General features: G+C 41.8%; 1 protein-coding gene across 1 annotated transcript in view; it reads left to right on the top strand.

Annotated features, from left to right (window-relative positions):
* Nucleotides 1–328: 328 nt before the first annotated feature.
* The window catches only part of ush2a (Usher syndrome 2A (autosomal recessive, mild)), a gene marked incomplete at its 3' end in the record, with an annotated part of 185,649 nt that continues 163,521 nt past the window's right edge, over nt 329–22,456 (top strand). The window contains exons 1-7 of the mRNA XM_079339442.1: nt 329–402; nt 723–944; nt 1,450–2,164; nt 3,347–3,561; nt 3,804–4,016; nt 7,366–7,534; nt 21,283–21,418. Of these exons, the coding sequence (XP_079195568.1) occupies nt 1,631–2,164; nt 3,347–3,561; nt 3,804–4,016; nt 7,366–7,534; nt 21,283–21,418 (1,267 nt within the window). The 5' untranslated portion in view covers nt 329–402; nt 723–944; nt 1,450–1,630. The remainder of the gene's footprint in view (nt 403–722; nt 945–1,449; nt 2,165–3,346; nt 3,562–3,803; nt 4,017–7,365; nt 7,535–21,282; nt 21,419–22,456) is intronic.

The raw sequence follows: 22,456 nt of genomic DNA, 5'->3' as shown, positions 1-22,456 counted from the left end.
TCTTTAAAAGTTGAAAAAACAAATGTGAGGTTGATATGGGTGCACAAGTGATTGCAGAGGCTTCTGTCCACATTGTTACAGAAAAACATGGGAGGCCTACATCAATCCTCACCTTATTATTTTTGTAATAATGTAAATCCACTCTAATGCATTACCATTTATTTATTTCCTAAAATGATGATTTGGGATCATAGACTACAAATATTAAGTTTAAGATTTAGGTAAAAAAAAACACTTCTCTGATGATCCCTCTGATTTTCCTACCCACACGCTCCTTAGAGGAAGCGGATCAACGTTGCCTAGTTACAGCAGACGCGTTCCTCATTTTTGTGAGAGCCACTTGTCTGAAACAGTCGCATCCCACGTAGGAGGAGGGGGTAAAGCATTACTACCAGGCAGGGGGTAATTAGGACATATTTTATATTGTATATTAATGCCTTATTGTCACAGGCAACCTTTACCATTGTGAAAGAGATGATAAACGGATACTGGCTGTGTTTGTTCTCACGCCGCCCCCCCGGGCTCTCAAGTTACTGTTACTTAGTTTACTATGTGTAACGCTGCATCATAGTTACTTTGTGCCTCGTACCCTGCCGTCTCGAGCGCTGCTGCTGGCCAGATGGCAGCTCGCGCTAATCTTCTTAACAGCGCGTGCCGCATGTTCTGAATGAGAGGGAGAAGAGAGGAGCTCTTTCAAGTTCAAACTGTTTTTTTTCCTGAAGAAGTGTGGACTGGAGCGACGGAAAACACTTCAAGTCGTATTTGGAAAGGACTATTTTTTGCCCATTCGAGCGGTGTGAGCTATCCCTGCCTAACATGTGCGCTGATGGAGAAATAGAGAGGGCTTGTTTTGTCCGACTCATACCAGAGCAACAAGTTGAATGTGTCTTCACGCTGCACTTGTGATGGGGACAGAGCTGTGTGCTGCAAATCCGCAACGACAGGTAACAACAAGGAGCAAGCACATATTTCATCATGTTACACTATCTGCATAGATTTACTAATTTGTTCCACGGAATATTAGATGCTCCGTGAGCTTTCCTGTTTTCTGACAGACAAGAGGGTCCAAGTAATTCAACACCAGAGATGTCTGGCCGGCCTCTTTGTGTGTGTCAAATGTGAAATTGAAGCTGATAAGTATTGTAATGAAGAGAGCTTTGGCCTAAGCCTCAATTTCCAACAAACTTATGTGAAAACCTGTTCAGTGGGATACAAACCTGGAGGCCAACTGCTAGAGGGAAAGGGCATGTTTAATTCAATGGAGAATGAAGAAAAGCGGGAAAGCAATGTAGCCATATCAGTTGAGCTGTGCCTCTATCAAGCTGTACATGATAGTGTAGGCTTTGGCTAGGGAATAGCCTGCATGGCATTTCGCTCTTCTCAGATTTGTCTCATGTTGGATTTTGGTCTGACCACATCTATCTTTCCTTCTCTCTTTTTCCTCTCTAGATTGGGAAATCCTACCTATCATTTCAAGGCTTTGGCTGTGTGTGTGTGTGCGTGTATGCGTGTGTGTGCTGATGTTTGTGTGAGTGACGGTGACAGTGTAACAGAGAGTCAAGCTTTGCAGTCTCACCCTAGGGGCACTGGCCTGTAAAAAATGTCCCTGTAACCCTGTAACCATGAAACCATGACAGTCATCACTTATTCAAGCACTGCTGGAAGGCCTCCGAAAGAAATCCAGGTTCTTGAACATTCCCCTGCCCCTGGAAATGTTCTGGAACCCCTGTCTAATATTCCAAAGCCCCAGACCATGCTGGAATCCATAGGCCAGAGACGGATGAAACTGAGGAAAGACGAGGGAGGAGCAGATGGAAAGGAAACAAATTGGAGACAAACGTGCGGCAGAGGAGTGAGTAGAGGCAGAAGTGTCTCAAGGAACAATTGCCAAGAGGAGAACGTAATAACTTTGCCAAAATGTGTGAAAGGTGGGGACAAGAGTAGCACAGATATCTCTGGGAATCCGTCTGAAGGGGAAATCAAACGCAGGGAAAAAAGGCTGCAGGAAAGGGAGATGTGGCCTGCTTCACCTGTGCCATTTTACCTGAAAAGCATTCCACTAAAAAGGGGGACGAACAGTATGAAAGGGACGAGGCGACATTTCAGCTTCCTCTGGATATTACTTCTCCTCTTCAGCACGTATTCAACACAGGCCTCATCACAGGTAAGAGAGGCTGTCAAGGGACAGGTTTTTTTTCTTCATTTAACCAGACCATACACAGTGTGTGACACGTATAATGACTATGAAATAGGTCTTTCTCACTGCAGAAAGTTGGACTTTCACAATCAGGAGAAAAATCACACATGTTGATAATGTCATGAATGCTTGCTGTGCTCAAATGCCCAGTGTTCCCCAGCAAACAGTTTTACTCGTCACATCAGGAAAAACCCAGGTGAAAGAAACGCAACCTGTTGCACAATGGCACGAGGGCTCACTGACATAAAGTGTCTCTCCGAGCTTTGACATTGAGCTAATATGCACTATACAAGGACCCTAAATCTTACTCACCTGAATGCAAAGACATATTTTAAATGATGTCAGTTACAGCTTCTCTTGCTATTACAAGCCACAAAACAAAAAGAGGTCTGTAGCTGCCTTAAAATAAAACTTGTTTTTATGACACGTGTGTACACAATGTCTTTGGCTTGCAAGTGTTTATTCGAGCATAGCTACAACATGACATTCTAGACACCAAATCATCATTACTCTCTGAGTCTAGAAGCCAAGGATGCTAACAATAGAGCAAGTAAGCGGGAAAGAAAATCTAATCGGGCTATTGGAATTGTTCTTTAGACTTTACAATAATGGACAAAGCCACCATGATGTCCCTCAACACCGTTTTGGTTTGATGAACGTCTTTATGACTTCCTGAGTCCTGCATATCGACCGGCACCATGTTGGTTAACTGGAGCCAGAAATGACCATATTTGGAGGAGAAGGTGGCACAGAGGGAGTGATCGGGTTGGAAAACTCTGATTTATTAGTGAGCTGAGGTGTTTGATTTTTGAATGAAGCAGTCTCCTTGTATTCAAATTAAATGTATAGGACTTAGATAACAACATCAGCTTACAAGTCATAATTTGTGATTGACAAAATTTCAACTTCCAAGGTTGTAAATACCACAAGAGAGGGGAAGCAGTTCACAATCGTTTTGAGGGCGATGGGTTTGACAACACAGTTACAAATATCTTCACAGCATAATCAGATGGTTTCATTTTATACATCTTTGAATTTTAATCTCCAGAACTGGACTAAACAGTAAGTCGTTATTTGGATTGTAAAGGGGTTCAAAGACCTTGGATCGGTGGAATTATATTACTTGCCTTAACTTTTCTTCTTTCTTAGGGACATTTCCCACAAATGGAGAACATCGCTGCCTTCAAACCTGTGTCGACTTCCCCGGCTCGTTCCACCTGTGGAGTTCCGGAGCGGAGCAGCTTCTGCCAGTTACCGTCCTCCCAGATGGAGCTGATGGACTGTTATCAGGCCTTCTGTGTCCAGGACTGCCCTTATAGATCTTCCACACCCCCCTATGCTCCACTGCTACTTCCTGCACATTGGTACGTCTAATTTATAGTGATGCTATTCATGACTTTAGGAAGGTAATATCATTTGTCAGGACTCCTGACCTTTCTGTCCATGCCAAGCCAAAACAAACTTTAACTTAGGTAGTTGAATAAGCGCAGTGACGACGAAATGGATGAAATTTCCGTAGCTAACCTTGGCATATAGCAGACTTGCATATATCTTCAATGTTTTACATGTGTAAAAGTCTTGTCTTACTAAAACTTATTTCCACTAGGGGTACCTGTGTTATTGAAGACAGGGATGACACTTTTCCTGGGACGGAGAATGGAACCACTACGACCTCTGAGGGGGTTTCTGGTGGATCCAGTAGTGTGCTTTTTCGGTCAGGCCAAGGTGGATGTGTCATCTCTCCCCCCTCACAGAAGCTCGGACCGTTAGGCTCATTAACTCTGGCATTGTGGATAAAACTAAGCTCGCCTGGAGAAATGTGAGTTAAAAGTTTCACATTTCTATGAAATAAGAATAATATGTCAATTGTATTGTTTTTTAGTTGATTGATATACAGGACTCACGTCTGCTCTGAAGTGGTACATTATGTGATTCAAACATTTCAAACCAAGTGAAAGCCCTGTGTTATGGCTCCAGTAACAAGGTGCAGCCAGGTCAGGACTGATCAGGTTAGTATCACTATCAGGTAAATGTTGCCAACAGCCTGCTGTCATGTCCCACTTAGACATGTTGTGTGTGACAGACATGGGATGAGAGTGTGCTCGCGCGTTACAGCCGAGCATTGGATGGGGGCAGAGTTACACACTCAAGTATCCGTTTACAATCACGAGCACACATTGACACACAAAGTACACGCACACACTGAAAGAGATCAGTTTGCTGTGCTTGAAACTCTCTCTCTTCCAGCCTACACCAACACTTAAAGTTGAATGCACCAACAGGATCTGGTCCTCTTTGGTGAAAAGTGTTTCTTATAACAACAGACTCTGAGAGGGGAACGTCCAGTGAAGACGACCATAAAAAAGATGGTGGTAATACAAGAAAAGAATTTGTAACATATTTAAAAAAAAAAGTATTTTCAGTCTTTACTTAAACATTGTAAGCACTGTGAATAGACACTTCTGTCGTGGTCATCTTAAAATTCATCTTTCAAACCCGATCAAATCTAACTCAAATGAGTCCACGTCAAGTCCAAGACTTGAAACTACTCTTTCTAAATGCAGCAGTATTTTTAAACACTTGTGAACCTACTCTGAGGAGTAAAAGAGGTTCTTAGTCACAAGAATCTAAAATCAAAACTGAGTGGACAAACACAGAAAAGACTTGGTGAGAAAAATAACATCTTTGTCAATTTTAAAAACCTTTATAAGAAGTTGTCCTGTTTTGTTTTTTTCTGGACTTTTATCGAATAAAGTCTGCATTGACAAATTCCACAATGTGCTGAAAGCTAGATTTGACTGATAACTTTACTGCAGTGACATGATTAAAAGAAGACCAAGAGAAACATCTTACAGACTGCATGTGTAACTAAAGTCATTCCAGTGGAAGTTGAATTTAAATGTTAGTGTCACTAGAGTTCAACTCTAAGTACAGACAGAGATCATATCACTCTTTTACACTTTATCCTGTGATTTTTGTTTGTGAGGATGTCCGTCTGGGGATTCAGATGACAGACAAGTCTTGTTGTCTTAGTCTGCTGAACATGACACCTGTAGGGCTGAATGGAAGTAATATCTCCCCCCCACTCTCTCTCCTCTCTTTCTGTTGCTGTCGTTGGCTATCAGTCTTTTGTTGTCGAGATGATCATGGCTGCCATCAAAGCAGCCAGATGAAAGGAGGTCTCTATCCTCACCTCTGTCCATCTCTCCTCGCCCTTCTCTCTTTGTCTCTCCCTCTCTCTGTGATTTCACATCCCTCCCCTTCTCTGAACAATGAACAGAGCCTGCCACCTGTTCCTGCAAACTGTAGTTTTAACTACACCACGGCTTCGCTTCTGCAGATAGATAGTCATTTTTTTAATAGTTTTTGAGGAATCCACTTTGTATTGACATTTATTTTTGGTTGGCTGCATGCACCTTGATATATTGTAAAAATATGTGCATATCTTTGATGAGTTATAACGACAAACATTAAGGCTGGATCGAAAAGAATTACAAAATCTTAAATGTTAAAAATGTGTAAGAACCCCCACCTGATAGATGGACTATAAATCTCAGGATATTTCCCAGAGGAGCTGTATACATGAACACAAACAACTAAATGTTACGCTCTGACTTCATTCAGAGTTCCTCCTGCCAGACCTCTGGTATTTTTTTCCGCCGCAAGACCGAGTGGGCTGATTTAAGAACGTAGCAGGATATTCTCCGGACAATTCACCTGGGGCCAATAGGAGGGGGAGTGATGTTTATGTACTGTTACTGCCGCACGGTGCATAGAGTGAGACTTGACCACTACGATCTCCGTGCACGTAATTAAAGCATCGCTATAAATCAAATACTGCCATTATAGCATCGCATAGTGGACTCTGTCATTTCGCCGACTACTTCCGTGTTGTTATTATATGTCACGTCTTACCTCAGGACGCCACCCCGCCCCCCCCTCCGATCTGACAGGAATAATCACCTGCTGTGAAGAGCATTTTTGAACAGCCAGGTCGGGAGATTCCCTGGAGCAGTCCTTCTGAAATGATCTAGATATGAACAGGAGTGAATATGTGAAACAGCTTTGAGAGTGAATTCATAACCACTCTGTGGTACAAATAAAGCAGTGAGCGCTTTAGTGTTTGGGTCCCTTGTCGTGTTCCCTCCAAACAACAAGGTATCAGATTATAAATTTGGAGATGTCAAAAACCTCCACGTTGTAATGTCTGGGCCACATTGTTTTTTTTTCCCATGTAGGAAAAGTGAAATCGTTCTTATGTTGCCTCCTATCCCAGGAAAATCTGGAAAGAACATTTTTAAGGAACGGCACTTTACTTTCTGTCGGAAGGAGGATTTCAGCCTAAAATCAGTTTGAATATATTGTAGTGTAAATCCCATATTGTTCTTGAAATTATATGAAAGAATCACAACTGAGACACAGAAACCAACAATCAAAGTCGTTCTCCAAAATGATTTTTGCCAAAAGTGAAAGGTGGCAGTCTGTGGTTGTGAAGTTTTTCTTCTTTAAATTACAGGATGGTGTTTGGACAAAATGGGCTTACCTTTACCTGTTCTTAAAAATGACGAATCTTTTCTGACATTTTTTGAATCCAAAATGGCTTTATTCTCGAGATACATCACTGAACTGAATCAAGAATCTGAGGTGCACAAATCAACACTTTTTTTTAACAAAAGTAGGATTTAATCCTGAAAATCAAAATGACTTCATGTGCGTGTTTTTGTCATCTTGCATGTGTTATTGTACGTTTCTCTTTCTGCCTTTGTCTCTCCCTACAGATACACACACATACATTAATGTGCACACATGCATACTATTTTTTCCTCATGCATATATCTATTAATGATTTATTGGGTATGTGGCTCTAGCGTCATAAAAGCCATGATTTCCCATAAAATGTCAGTGATGCTGGTTAATATGACACGCGGTGTCTGCACTCAATGTAGCAGCTGCAAGCTAACAGTCATGTAAAATATTGATATTCCATGTGTAAATGTCAGATTGAGAGACTGTGTAGTGGTGCTGGACTCCATGGAGTTTGGAGTTGACACTTCTGTTTTCTTAGTTGGAACAATTGATATCTGCCAAATACACAAATGGCCAGTCTGACTGTTTGCTGAAATAGTTTATTTTTTATTGGTTATATTTGTGTGTTTTTGTTTTCTCAGGATGCTGCTGGAGAAGAGCTCAAGGGAGCGGTTGTTTTTCTCTGTGACAGTGTCTGAGCAGGAGATCACCCTACGATACGGTCAGTCCAGCAGTCGGACTCCTCTTGCTGTCAGCTTCCCAACAGACGGGAGGCTCGGAGTGGAGAGGTGGACACATCTTGTTCTGCAGGTAAGAAATCTCTGTGAATGGAGATCCTGGTGCTGCCGTGGCTGTCCTGTCAAACATGCTGTGGTCGCTCACTCTGAAGGAGACAAAGATAAGAGGTTGCTTTGCATCTTTTGGTGTGTATGCAAATTAGATTCAATCATTCTTCATTAAAAGTACCGTCAGGTTTGTGTTCATACTGTAGAGGTCATGAGGGTTGTGAAAGCAGATTTATCGCCGATAAACGCTCCTTTCTTCTTTTCCTTTTGTCTTTGTCTTTCATTCTCAGTCCATCTTAATCTTTTCTTGCAACACGCTGGTGTTATTTATAGGGAAGAACATCTGTTTTGGCACAGCTGCTGGGGCAAAGGGCACCCTCATTTGATCAGACACCCACACACGGAAACACACACCAACATTTCAAAAACCTGTATGTCCTAAACAGAAAAAGACAAGGACCGGAGTCTTTACTTTAGTAGGTATGACAGTGACTGTGTTCCTCTCAGGCCTTTGTGTCGACTCAGCTTTCTAAGAATAACAAAGACATGGTTAGTTAAGGACTATGCTGGTATACTAAAGGGCCTGATTTACTAAGATCTCAATTAAAGAGTACTAAATTGCGTGTTCATTGAAAAAGTTTGCACGTTTGGCTTGTGGGCGTTTTGCGGGTGATTTACGAAGAACATTTGCGTGAATGACGTCAGGTGCAAACCTTGTGGAGGTGGTAGTATTTCTGTCAGGCTTTTGCGCGTTCTACTGGTTTACGTCACAGAGAGTTTGGACGGAAAGCTGGCCGACTGCAAGCGCAACATAGGTGTTAGTGAGAGGCAAATGAACTGTGCCACTCGTGCCATCGTTGCGCACCAGAAGCTGGTCAGCGCTGTGTCTGGCAACAGGTACAGAAGTCGGGGGTACAAGCATGATGAGCCCCCCATTCAAGCGTCCCACAGCGCAGCAGCAGGGGAGGGGGCTGTAGAGTGAAGAGACGAGCGCGCTCTGGAGAAGCGCTCCAGAGCGCACCAGAGACGCGTAACTCGAGAAAAGGAAATGCCCAGTTTAAAATGTAATGTTGGCGAGAAGAGGGAAATAGGACTAAATAATGTCAATGTTGAAATTCTTTAGAATGCAGACGCTGTGAATGGCATCAATTATCAGCCATGATACAGTTCAATCATGGCGTTTCTTTGAAACTATTATTGAAGCAAGATAAAAAAAATAAATGCATACCATTTGTTTTTCTGTCATTTAAACATGTTAACACGTCTTTTATTGATCCTATGTCTCCTCCTAACTGCAGCCTGCAGTGCATAACACTGGGGCTCTTGGATAAGCACGTTCTTTTCAAAGGTGTTAAATTCAGACACCGTCAAACTCACCCCAATTTTTACCTGGCTTGGAAATCACATTGCGTGTACGAACTTAACTTCTTCGCATTTTCTCCTCCCAGTATTTTGCACGCTGAGGCAGAAACACATTATGTTGCATATTCATTAAGGCAAACGTACTATTTGGACAATACGAGTTGTTTTGCTCATATGAAAGACGCAATCCTCACTGCACGCTGTTAGTAGATCAGATAGCAAATTCTTTGCTGGTGGTATCAAGTTTGCACACGTTTTAATACAAGCAAACGTTTAGTAAATCAAGCCCTAAGTATATTGAGTATAACTGCTGATGTGTTCCAGAGATGCACCTTATTTTTTCCATACAGATCGTGAACAACAATGTCAGATTTCCCCCGTCGTAAATGTTTTTACTGCTACTCTTGTCAAAGTCTGACGGGTGTTTTGCATGATACACACAGATTTACAAGGACAGCACAGGTGAATTTGTCAGGTTCCAGCTGCAATCATAACATTATGCGCATGTGTTGGTGGACCTGTATTATTATCAAAATGAATGTTTTATGTGGAGGGCGGTGGCACTGCAGACAGACGGCTCTACAGTCTGTTGTGTTGCTCCCTCCTGTGTAAAAACCCAGAAAACCCAATTCATGATTCTGCGTTTCAGACTATTATGTGAATGAAAGAAGTTTCCCTTTAAAAAAGGAAGACAATTTCACCACAATTGGACCATGAATACAGTATACAGTAAAAGAAAAAATACAGTATAGTGTTTGATACTCAAAAGACCAACTTTGCTTTGAGGTTAGTACATTAGCTTTAATGTTGTATAGAAGAGGTTACATTTATTCTCCCATAACTACAATTGAGAATTGTCTTAAATCATTCAAAAACACAAATTGTTTCTCACCAATTAATTTCTTTGTATTCAGTGTTTAAGGGACCCATTCAAATACCAACCGTGGGTCCGGGGAAGTCACTACGTATGAAAGCTAGCAATGTCACTGGAAGTTCAGTGTGTTAAATAAATAAGACATGTCTTAATGAAAATTTGGGCTAAGGCACTCCAGATTGACTTCCAGTTCATGTTTCAAATATATTCAGTTCAGAATATATGTGAAACATTAAAACAGATGAAGTTGCCAAATGAATATATAGATAATGGATTGCATTATATAACGACACTATTGGTTTGAAGCCTGATTCAAGGACTTTAAAGTAAAAGAGTAAAAGTAGACACTTTTTAATGGCTGTATTATTGGTGGTGTCCTGTTCAGTAACTTCAATACATTGGGGGGTGTGTGTGTGTGTGTGTGTGTGTGTGTGTGTGTGTGTGTGTGTGTGTGTGTGTGTGTGTGTGTGTGTGTGTGTGTGTGTGTGTGTGTGTGTGTGTGTGTGTGTGTGTGTGTGTGTGTGTGTGTGTGTGTGTGTGTGTGTGTGTGTGTGTGTGTGTGTGTGTGTGTGTGTGTGTGTGTGTGTGTGTGTGTGTGTGTGTGTGTGTGTGTGGCGTCTGTATGCCCTGTAGGGATAACGTTTTTATAGATGCCTATCTGCAGTATCCATGCATGTTTCAGGTGCAGACACAGAAAAGTGAATGGCTTGTAGGTATTGTGCTACAACAGTGTTGTGTTGGTTTGGCTTGGAGGTGTGTGTTTGTGTTCATTCTTGTGAATCAGACTGCCTTTCGTTTCATCTTGTGGTGATGTGATCTGCTTTGACCATTCACAAGAATAACATAATCATCCTTGACACTCAAACACCATTCGCTCCTCACTTTTTATGCATGCAAACACACTTATCTGCTCACTCTATCGCGAGCTCACACACACACACACACACACACACACACACACACACACACACACACACACACACACACACACACACATACACACATACACACACACAGACACAGTTCAGTGGTCATTTGTAGCTGACTTGTCAGCCACAATACAGACATTACCCTATGCAGGAGCTGGGTAATTTAGAACCCTTTATCACACACTTGCATCGCACACACAGACTTAAACGCACACACACACACACCGACATGCACGCCCGTCATCTGTCTGTTTGAAAAGATCAAAACACCAAAAAAGACAGTCAAAAGGAATACGGTTTTCCAAGTGCCAGGAGCAATTCACATACAGTGACACACACACACACAGGCGCACACACACAGGCGCGCACACACACAGGCACACGCACACACACACACACGCACACACAGGCACACGCGCGCACACACACACGGTGCTAGGAGCAAGGTGCTGCAGGGATGCTGATGCTCCCTAGGTAGTTGTCTTATCTGATTATGGTAACGATGTCGAGAGTAGTGGAGGAAAAGGCAGCCTGGGGGAGGGAGGGACTGGGAGGAGGATGGATGGAGATGGCTGAGTGTGGTTAAGTGAAGTTACCCAGTCAGTTTACTGTAAGAATCACTGTCCTGTACATTTCTGCTGAATTAACTGCCAGTCTATGGCAGTCTGTCTGCTATCTGTACAGCTATTTTTGTTCTAGTGGCTGCTGTCAAAGTGTTATTGACATAGCTTGTTTTCTCTCTCTCTGTGTGTGTGTGTGTGTGTGTGTGTGTGTGTGTCTGTATGTGTGTCTGTGTCTGTATCTTTTTGATCTGAAATCCTGATTGCAGTGGATGGTTTTAGGGACAATAATAAGCTGCATGCATTGTCTTAACTACAGTATCTAGAAGACAGGGACAGTTGTTACGTGTGTTTGCATAATCTTGTACTTCCATCCTTTATATGGCCCACATTAGACTTAAATACAAAAATCTTAGAAATATCTTACATTTTCAGCCATAGTATTTTTTTGTGAAGGGGAAGGAAACCAAAAATGTAAAAAGCAAAGAGTTGTTGTGGTTCTTTAAGTTATAGAAAAAATCCAAAGGTAGCCATGTTTTAAGGTGAAAGAGGGATGTGAAGAAAAATAAGTGGCAAAAAGAGAGAGCCAAAAGAAAGACAGAGGGGAAGTTCATGATTCAGATAGCTTTGGAAAACTATCTTTTAAAGTAGCAGTGATTGACTGTGTGCCTGGAGGACCCCCAGAGGGCTCCGTCTGTTAGTGCTTGAGCAAATCAGTATTATCCGATGAGGCAGTCGCAGGGACAGCCAGTCACAACGGTCCCATCAGTGCTTACATGGCAGCAGGAATGTTAAACATTGGTTTGTTTCCCATATACATGTTTCTATTTGTTGGTGTTAAACACATGCACACACTTGTGATATTATCAAAATAGTGTCTTTCTTGCTACAAAAGACAAAGAAGAACAAAAACAGAATTGTTAAAACAAACTTCTCAATGCAATATTAAGCTTCATGAATGTTCTCATGCACTATCAAACTGGAAGACTCCGCCTTGTTTGTACGCCTGTAGACTGACTGCTCTGATACAGATACCTTCTCAATGTCTTTCTTTCTTTTATGTGGAACATTGTGCAAGCTCCACTCCTCCGAATGCCAAAGATACTTGATCTCAGTTAGGCTGCTGCTTAACACTTAAAGAACGACAGCAGTCTTAAAATAAAGGCGAACTATTTATTAGAAACCAGTGGTCCTCCTTCGGTGAACAGATGTTGATATGGTCCCATGACATTTGTGGTTTCAAAACGGTAGAACATTTGTTGCTTTTTCCAACCTCTTTAATAAATTGAAATAAAGGGAATACATTTTTACAAGTGGAAAAATTAGTACTCAACAAACGATTCAGGACATACTTCGAAGCTGTGTCTGAGCTGAAAAGAAGTATTTACAATCACAAATGTCTAAAGGTTTCTGGCCAAAAGATGCAATATAACAGTTACGCGCACACACACACACGCACAAACAAACTTAAATCTCATACATTAATGACAAACAGAAGAAACAGAGAATATAGACAATGCAAAATTATCAGAACAATTAAATACAGTCCAACAGCCCACAACCCAACAAACATATTTAACCCGACCATTGTCAGATTCATGATAAACTTGAGCCCCCTCCCCCACCTTTTGAATTATGTTTAACCAAAAATGTCATTTCTTATCAATTCATTAATATTGCATTTTAAATTCTATTTCCCCTTTTTTGGTAATATTAATTTATCTGGTCACTTCTTTATTCGAGTGTGTGCAGGTGATCTTACTCTTATCTCAGGGTATATTTTAATACTAGGTTTGAATTTGCCATCGAGGTGAATTTAGTTTTTGTGACACACAACTTTTATCTGCTCAATGTATTGGCGCACAGACAGGACTACACCTTACGTTTGAAAAGTTTCACTCGATATTCTGTAATTTATAGGGATTCAGAACAGATGTAGAGCTGCTGTACCTTAACATGTCTAAAACGAAGCATTGAGAAGCTACAGTTTTGCACAGAGCCTGTGGGAGAGACGGAAACAGAAACAGAGAGCATTGCTCTAACTCTTTCTCGCGCAGGCATCAGTTTTAGGAATAAATTAAAGATGAAATATAAACAGGTTGGAAATATTCTCAGGCGGCCATGAATGTACTCATCATCTGTGTTTGGGAAACACTGATGGAATACCTTGTCTACGCATCTAGAACTACTCCTCGATGTGTCCACCTGAACCGCTTCCATTGAAATCTAGACCTTTGAGGGCAGTTTCACAGCCCTCCTGGTCCTGGGTTCTTATAGTCCTTGCTGGTAGGGGTGCAGCAGTTCCAAACTGTGGTACTGACCACCTGTACCAGCCAAACAAGTTAAAGAGAGAGAGAGCATACATCCTTCTTGGTTCAAAATCAAGAGCAGTACTGGATAGCTTTACCCTTATCCATTTGTGGATGCACAGTGCACACCTCCTCGACCCAGGTATTGTCTCCTGCCGTGCCAACTCACATTTTCTAAGGGTCAACCCTGCCAGCTGCATTTTACCCAGATCCAGTAAGAGGTGTTGAACATGTTCCTCCCAGATGGTTCCGTAGACAACCACGTTTTTCAGTAAGGTGGAGGTGCAGTGCCCATACTCCTGGAGGACTCTGTCCATCAGTCTTTGGAAGATGGCTGATGCTCCATGGAGACTAAATGGCATCATGGTGATCTGAAAAAAATCCAGGTTGAGTTTGAAAGCTGTGGGGAAGTCTTCGCCAGTGGAACTTGCCAGTATCCCTTGCACAGGTCCATCGTGGCAATACATTTGGCTGCTCCAATCTTCTCCAGCAAATCATCAATTCTCTACATTGGGTAGGTGTAGAACTCAGAGATGGAATTGAGCTTCCTGAAGTCAGTTCAGATATGGAGGGACCCATCCTTTTTGAAGACTATACGGCCAAAAGGCACCACTTAGAGTTGGATCGCCCAATCAGACCTAGTTTCAACACTAGGTAGTTATGTTGGTGGATAGGTCGTCCCTCCTTCTACGGGAAAAGAAAATACGTTTTTTTAAGTAAAATTTGACCCCGGCTCGTGCCCCCCAACACACACATGCACACGCACTAAATTTAAAGTTTAATACACATTTATGCAAGACGTATTTGTATGCCTATGTGTATATGTGTTATTCTCTCCATGTATGTGAAGGTGAGGCAAGGTTGTTGGGATGTAGGGGTGAAGCAGACACCTCTACGGTAGCCCCTCTGCCTGCTGGCACAGAAGGCAAAAGGGCACAGGGCTGGCATCAATTACACAGAGAGAGAGAGAGAGAGAGAGAGAGAGAATGTGTGGTGGGATTAGAGAGTTTTTGTCTTTAAATTGTGATGATAATGCTCATAAGTGTTTGATAACCGCAATTGAAAAACATACAAAGAAGCAGACACAACAATTGCTTTTGCTTTCTGTTTAATTTGTCCCTTGAGAGTTGCCGTAACTGCCTATTGTTTTCCTTGCTAGTATATTAAGTGAGGCGAAAATAAAAAGCTGGGTCACAAGAATAACGCTGTACGAGCTGAAAGCAGTGCTTGCACAGGTGCGCGAGTAAGGAATTGCAACTGGAATAATGGCGTCAGCGGCGAGTGCTCGTACCCATACCTACTGCTGACACAGCTGTCGGCCCATGATAAGCTGACTATGGACCGCAGATCTACACAGACAATGTGGAAATTGGGAGTAAGTTTTACTACTGTCTAGAAAGCTAGAACATATGCATTCACCATATGCATTCATATGTAACACCCCGATAAATAAAGGTTTAGTTAAGTTTAACATTTCTTCATCACTAATGCAGGTGTTGTCTCTAAATATTGGCGGCATGTTCTGCTGATTAAAACCTGCACAGTGTTAACCAGAACCTGGAGAGGCTGGCCATGGGAATTCACCCAAACCTTTAACTGAACTTGTGTACTTTGATCCAGCCGACAATTGGTCCTCAGTGCATTCTAGATTCACTCGTCCCTGTTCTTAGAGCGGTCTACATGTGCAGAGAGCTCACCCAGGTTGCATAATATAATACAAGTTGTAAACAGGGCATAAACCTTGTTACTAAATTGTGCAGATCCTTTCCTGCTCTTGTGGTGGTACTGTACGTGTTCCTCATTTTTGTGTGCTCTCATGAAAGTCTCAGGAAAAAAAAAGTTAGACTTATGGTCCTTATTAAAAGCTTGGTGTGTCACCTTATATATGTCCCGTCTCTCTCTTTATCTTTTGCTCATGCTTTTTTCGACAGTGATTTACTCTCTCTCTCTCTCTCATTCTCTTCCACGTCTGTTTCCCTCCTCCTTTCATTCTCTCCCCCTCCACCTTCTTTGCCCTTCCCTCTTTCCCTCTCATTTTCCTGAACTCACTCTCTCTCTCTTCTCCTCTCCATCTCCCTGGGGACAATTTTCTTTTCTTAAATAAACTGTCATAGCTAGTGTTAAAATATGGGCCTTACACGGGGTGAGCGCAGCAAGGCAAAGGCATGAGGCCCTGGGCTGGTATAAAACATGGATAATATGCTGTGAGAGGTAATTGTATCTTTTAGCGCTGAGATGAGTAGAACAAATGTGTCTCCTCTCCATCCTCTCTCTCCCTCTCTTTATTCCCTTTCCTCCTCTCCTCCGCTTCCTTTCACTACCTTGACACACTGCAGCCGTGCTAATATGATAGAGAGAATATTGGCTGTACATCAGAGCTGCAGTTCATTGTGGGTAAGGGCAAGTATATGAGGGGGAGAGACGAGTACAGAGGGTAGGAAAGACTAGAGGCTGAAAAAGAAGAGAAAAAAATACAAGGGGAAAAGAAAAAGAGAAAGCAAAGAGGGAGAAGGTGATGATATACCTGAATATGAATTGTAGAGCTGGAGCTGTATTGCATCTTATGCTTTTTGCTTCTACTCATTTTAGTTTATCCAGAAGGCAGTAATATCTGGGATTATCCAGTAAGCAGGCTTAATATGTTACTGAAGAAGTGCATGGGCCTGTATGTGTTTAGGGAGTTCAAGTTTTTCATGAATATTTGATATAAACACACTAGAATGTAGGAAGGACTGAACCTCCTCCTGTGCAAATCAAAACATACAAACTCGAGAGGCAAACAGTGGTACAAGTCCCTATCAATGACAAAAGTCAATCAAATATTAGAACTCCAGAGTGAACCAAGCGGCAACCTCACATTTTGAAAAGCCGACGGAGAAGTACAAAATCCTGCAGTTCGTTGAGTGTCCACTTGAGGCTGACTCCAGCTACCGGATAGTCACATGACGTGTGGCAGAGTTGTTTACAGCCTGATACAAAAAGCAAATAGGTCTGATTAGTTATTAAACGATGTGTTATCCATAGTTAGACACGTAGCTGGCATGATTGTCAGGTGATGTAAAAGTTCGTCAAGAAAGAGGCTTAGAACCCGCCTCAGCTCCGGCTCGAAGCCTGCTGAAACAGATGGCTGACGTCACTCAGACTTTATCCACTAATATTTACAATATTTACATTGATTTGCAGACTTTTGCTTTGCTAACTGATGCAGATTGATGGCTGGTAATGGTGTGACTGGCTTTTGGTCAAAGGTGTATTAATTGAAACTGGCACCACACTTGACACTGTTAATGTTAAAATCAACCTATGAAAGCCTATAATTAGCTGGCTATGGCTGTATTACTGGTGGTGTCCTGTTCAGTAACTTCAATACATTGTTTTTTTTAGTGTGTGTGTGTGTGTGTGTGTGTGTGTGTGTGTGTGTGTGTGTGTGTGTGTGTGTGTGTGTGTGTGTGTGTGTGTGTGTGTGTGTGTGTGTGTGTGTGTGTGTGTGTGTGTGTGTGTGTGTGTGTGTGTGTGTGTGTGTGTGTGTGTGAATAGAGGGGGAGCTGAAGTAAGACAAGGAGATTATTGTTGTTCCTTACACAAAGTAAAATAAGTGACAGAATGAAGCACAATTCATTCTGTATATGTACAAACCTTATATTAGCTTAGTTAAAAAAAAAAAAGCTTTTGAATTCAATTGTTCTGCTATGACTTTTATCACACATGTAATGTTTGGGTCAGATTGGTGCATGCACAGTTCAGATGCATCACCCTTTAGTTTCATAGCAGAAGCTAAACATGCGTCACCCTGCCATCAACACCAGTTTGATATTTTAATACCAATTATCTTTATTGTGATTTATCCTCTTTTTCATTCCAGCTTTAATTTTTGCAATTTTTGATTTTTTTCTGGATTTAATGTGATTAAATGAGCGATGTTGTCCCCCAAATGCTCGCTTTGGCATCTGTTTAGAATATTTAGTGCATCTTCCCGTTGTTATTCCTTTCTTCCTCTACTTCCATTTATCCTGTAAGTGAATTTATTGTTCCTTAGGGACTTCCAAAGTGATTTCTGACCAATTTGCACGAGAAAAACGGCTCAATTTTACTTTTTACAACTTCCGAAATCTCTCCGACCATGATTTTCTGCTGTTAACATTAATGCCCCTGAATCATCCTTTTACTTTTTCTTTCAATCTGTAGAAATGATGACAGTCTCGACACTTCTATCAGTGTCTGCCAGGGGAAAAAAACCAAAAAAACTCTTTAAAGCAAAACGTGTAGGACAGACCTACAATACTGTATGTGATGTAGACAGAAAAGAGAGGAAAGTGTCCTTTAAGAGCCTGTTGTTGACTTTGTACCTTCACTTTCAAAGAAAAGGATGGAACTATCTAGATTAAAAAGATTAGAGTAGATACGATTAATACGGACACACACACACATATATATATATATATATATATATATATATATATATATATATATATATATATGATAAAGCCTTGCTGCAGTGCTAACACTATGAACAGTGTTCAAGGTACATTTCTGTATGCTGTGATTCATCTTATCAGTACCAGGTTCTGTTTAAATGTATTTTTGTTTTGTTTAATAAACTTTGTGTACTATCTTTTCACATTGTTTGACTACCTCTCTTGTTTCTGTGGCCCACAGCTACAAAGTGAGCTCAGAAGAAACACTGCTGTCCACACTGTGTACTGAGCCATGGCTTGGAAAGGAGTGTGAAAATCGAGAAGAGCTTTAGTCAAAATGCCAGTCTACAGATCACTAAAAGCTTTCCCACTCAGGGTTTCCTTGGGCTTTTAGAGAGGCTTAGGTGGTAACATAGCCAGTGGGGTGGCTTTTATGCAGGGAAAAGGATGCTTGAAACTCTCTAACGCACAGAGGCCTTCAGAAACAAAGTTTAGGGAAGTTGGTTAATAAGCAAAGGATTAAAAAAAATCCTCATAAAAAACATTAAACATGTCATCCAGAGCACTCCCTGCAGGTAACGATGACATACAGCCACAGTAAGGTTTGTCACACATCTACAGTCAAAATAGAACAAGCTCATTTTGTTATCTGGTGAGATATTAAAATGTAAAATGATTATTATTATTTTTGAGATAACTGAGTATGACCTGGCTCTAAGTCCTAATGGTGCTGTGAATGGTGGCAGTCAGCGTAGTGCTTCAGGCTTAGTTTCAATATCCAAGCTGGCAAAGGATTGAAACCTGATGAACTCATCTCTCCTTCCAGTCTCAGCTTCAGTTGTAGTTTGACAGTTTGCAGGAAACAAGATTAGAAAACCATAAATACCAGAGCAATAATTCATGTGTTCATCAAAACACTTCCCTGTATTATTTATAGTTTTTTTTTTTTTTTTTTTCACAAACGTATGAAGTGGTCATTGAGAAAAAGTAACCGGAAAAAGGGGTTGAGGTTCATGCCACCCTCATCCCAGGATCATGAGAAAGATGCCTTTCCATCTTTCTCATGATCGGAAGGATTTTAAAGGAGGCAATTGCTTGTAAAACTTCTGGGCAGAATGAGTTGCAACTAGTTTGTCCAACTGTCCTACTAAAATCGATGATAGAAATAAAGCAGTCGGCTTTAATTAGATAAACAGTTAGCTGTTTGCCGGGCTGGTGTGTAAAGGCCTGTTATTTAAAGTATAAAAGGGCCTGTGAGGAGTTCTTTGCTGGTCATGGAAGGAAACTGAATTATAAATAGTGCTGAGAGCACAGATGATCATCAGTGACACATTATTTTCTCAGCTGTCAACACTGCCAGCAGGTCAGAGAGAGGTGGTCAGCAGTGTGTCTCTGAACCAGCATTTCTACATTGCTCATAGACGGTTAAAAGTCAGTGAAGCATTTGACTGATAAAAGAGCACGATGAGAGATTTTCTCCAAGGCTCTGTTTGTTGTCCGTTTCTTAAATTCCATACCTTAAAGGAAGCTTAAAGTGCTTCAATTAAATATCAAGAATGCATTTCTTCTGTATGAAGGGGAAAAGGAAAGGTAAGGTTTAATGTTACCATTTCCTTTCTTCTGTACTTACTGGACACAGTCCAAATGAGACTAGTTATCAACAGTCGTGCATTCTTTAACTCCTTATCCCTTTTTGCTCCCTACCCAAAGCCCTCTGAAGTTACACCAGCTGAAAGAGAGAGAGAGAGGTAGTGGAAAGGAAGACGTGAAATACAGATGGACGTGGAAAGAGGCAAAACTGAGGGAAGTGTTTGTGAAAGCTAACAAAGGAGAGTTGGCTGTGTTTCAAAAGGGCGCGTGGCGGCTAAGGAGGATGAAGCGCTTCAGGATTCATTTACATCAGGCCTGACAACTGCCTCACATCTCCCCAAGAGCCACATAGCTCTGGCTTAGAGATTCCTAAAGAGGGCCCTTCTTCTAGCTCCTTTTCTTACAGCCGCTCCCTGACTTTCCTTTTTATTCCTCCTGTCTCTCTTTTCTTCTTTTTCTTTTTTTTTTTTCTCCTCTTATTCTCTCCTGTGCTTTCTCCTCTGCTCTCATGCACTTGCCAGTCTTCAATCAGCCCTCATGAAAGTGTCTGTCTGGGCGTCTTAACTATCCTCTGAGAGGCAGACACTTGTCTGGGCCTGCCTTCATCCCCTAAAGGCGTTTTTTTTGACTTGGACTTATTTCCCTCCTCACACCTTTTCAACTTCCCTAAAGAGCTGACAACAAGTGAGAGCGACAGGGATAAACATGAGGGAAAGAGACGGGAAGGGAGATGAGAGGGGGAAGTTGTCGGCTGAGAGGGAAAAGACAGTAAAGATGGTTATGAAAAATAAGGAGAGAAAGGAAGCAAATGAAGTTGAGGCGAGGAGACTCAAAACCGGAAAACAAGGTGAGGGGGTGACCTCACGAGGAGGAGAAAGGACAAATCAAGGTGGGGACCAGAGTAGAGGAGAAGACGGGAAAGATGAAGAAGAAGACGGGGGGACTCTAGTTAGACAGGGAGAGTCACGTTTATCAGTGGTCCCACAGTATGTTCCACAGGATTTAGGGATGAGCTGAAAGGAGAGAGTAGGACAGGGCACATTAAAGTTTTAAGGGGGAGAGCCCCTCTTATGGAAGTATTTTTTTTTTCTCTTTGCCTGGGTTTGATGTGAAAGTGAGCTGCTCCTGCTTTGACCATGTTGTCGGCTGTGCAGTTTTTAATATTCATGCAGCAGATCGGGAAAGGAGAGAGGAAAAGGAGTGGAGAGGAGATTTTTGGTCAAACAGAAAGCTAATTTGCGGCTGAGGCAGTTTAGCCTGAGGCTCTTTTTTTTGCTACTGGGGAAATGAGCTGGAAGATTAGCTGTATGTATAATTCACACACACACACACACACACACACACACACACACACACACACACACACACACACACACGCACGCATAGGTATGCAAAAACACACAGATACATGCACAGAAAGACACATAAGCACACACAGAGCAGACACCAGTCTCTCTGTGATGTTTCAGCAGAAACCTGCTCCTTGGCCTTGGCATGTACAGTACATGCTCCAGTGTGCTGCTGTTAATGGTAACCAGTGATGCTTCATGGAAATGCTGTTTTTTTTAATTGATCATCTTTTTTTTAAAGTTCCATCCTTCCCACCGTGATCAAAGGTCCAGGCTGCTCTGAGAAATTCAAACAGGATGTTGTGTTTAACATTACCCAGTGAACACGAAGCCTGAGTCTATTGTTGTCGACACAGACTAACATCTCAGTCTTACTTATTTCCAGGTCCATGACAGACGTGCGAGTCTATTTCTGGATGGCCTCGAGGAAGATGGGACACCATTTGACACACAACCTCTGGCTTCCAGGCTGTCTGACATCAGTGAGGATGGAGCCATGTGGGTGGGACTCAGCTCTAATGGTAAAGATTATAGTTTATATGTAAGCTGTTTTGAAGATGCAATAGATACAGAATATCTTGTGTTGATAACGAGAATATCATTTTTCAATGAAATACAAAAAAAGGAACATAAGCTGTCATCATAAGCTGACTTCAAATGTATTATCCATGTAGTCAAACTGTTGTCAAAAATATAAACGCATGGGCTGTGCTTTTTAGAACTTCCAAAAAGACCCCCTTATAGTCCACCTCAGAGACAGGGACCTCTTCACCAAGTGGAGTGAAATGGCCTCTTTGGTTTTTTTGGTCTGTGTTTTTAAATATGGTGTCAATGACTGCTTCACTTTTATTCTCCTCCCAGCCTTTATCCCCTTCAACTACACATCTGTGATTGATTGGTAGTGCCTGGAAGCCCTCTCAGAGTCAATAGGAGAGAAATTGAGAGAAATATGATATCCGTTCATCTTGAGGGTGATAAACGAGTGTTTTTCTTCTCGTTTATCAGACATTGATCCCTCGTTCACAGCAGGTAGCATCTGATCAGCTGAAGATCACAACAGTGGTGATCAATACAAGTGATTGGCTTGGGGCAGAGGAAGAGTGTGTGTGTGTGTGTGGTGTGTGCGTGTGTGTGTGTGTGTGTGTGTGTGTGTGGTTGTTAAACCTGGGGGCTGTGTCTAGAATTCTGATCAGTGTATTGATTATGCGTATGCTGATCAGATGCATTGATAAACAACAAAGTCTGTTTTTGGAGAGGACCCTAAAACTGTGTGTGTGTGTGTGTGTGTGTGTGTGTGTGTGTGTGTGTGTGTGTGTGTGTGTGTGTGTGTGTGTGTGTGTGTGTGTGTGTGTGTGTGTGTGTGTGTGTGTGTGTGTGTGTGTGTGTGTGTGTGTGTGTGTGTGTGTGTGTGTGTGTACTCTGCTGCTGATTTCACAACATGAATAACTTCAGTGAAGTTAATTTGGTTTAGTCAATTATTTTAGAAGTTTAAAAAAACAAAATGGGATGTTTCCACAGGAAACAAAAGGGCTTCACAAAGACAATAAAAGACTTGCAGA

The sequence above is a fragment of the Symphodus melops genome (genome assembly GCF_947650265.1).
Source record: "Symphodus melops genome assembly, chromosome: 3".
Classification (NCBI taxonomy): domain Eukaryota; kingdom Metazoa; phylum Chordata; class Actinopteri; order Labriformes; family Labridae; genus Symphodus; species Symphodus melops.
The sequence above is the reverse complement of the archived record's forward strand: the minus strand, read 5'-3'. Positions and strand labels throughout refer to the sequence as shown.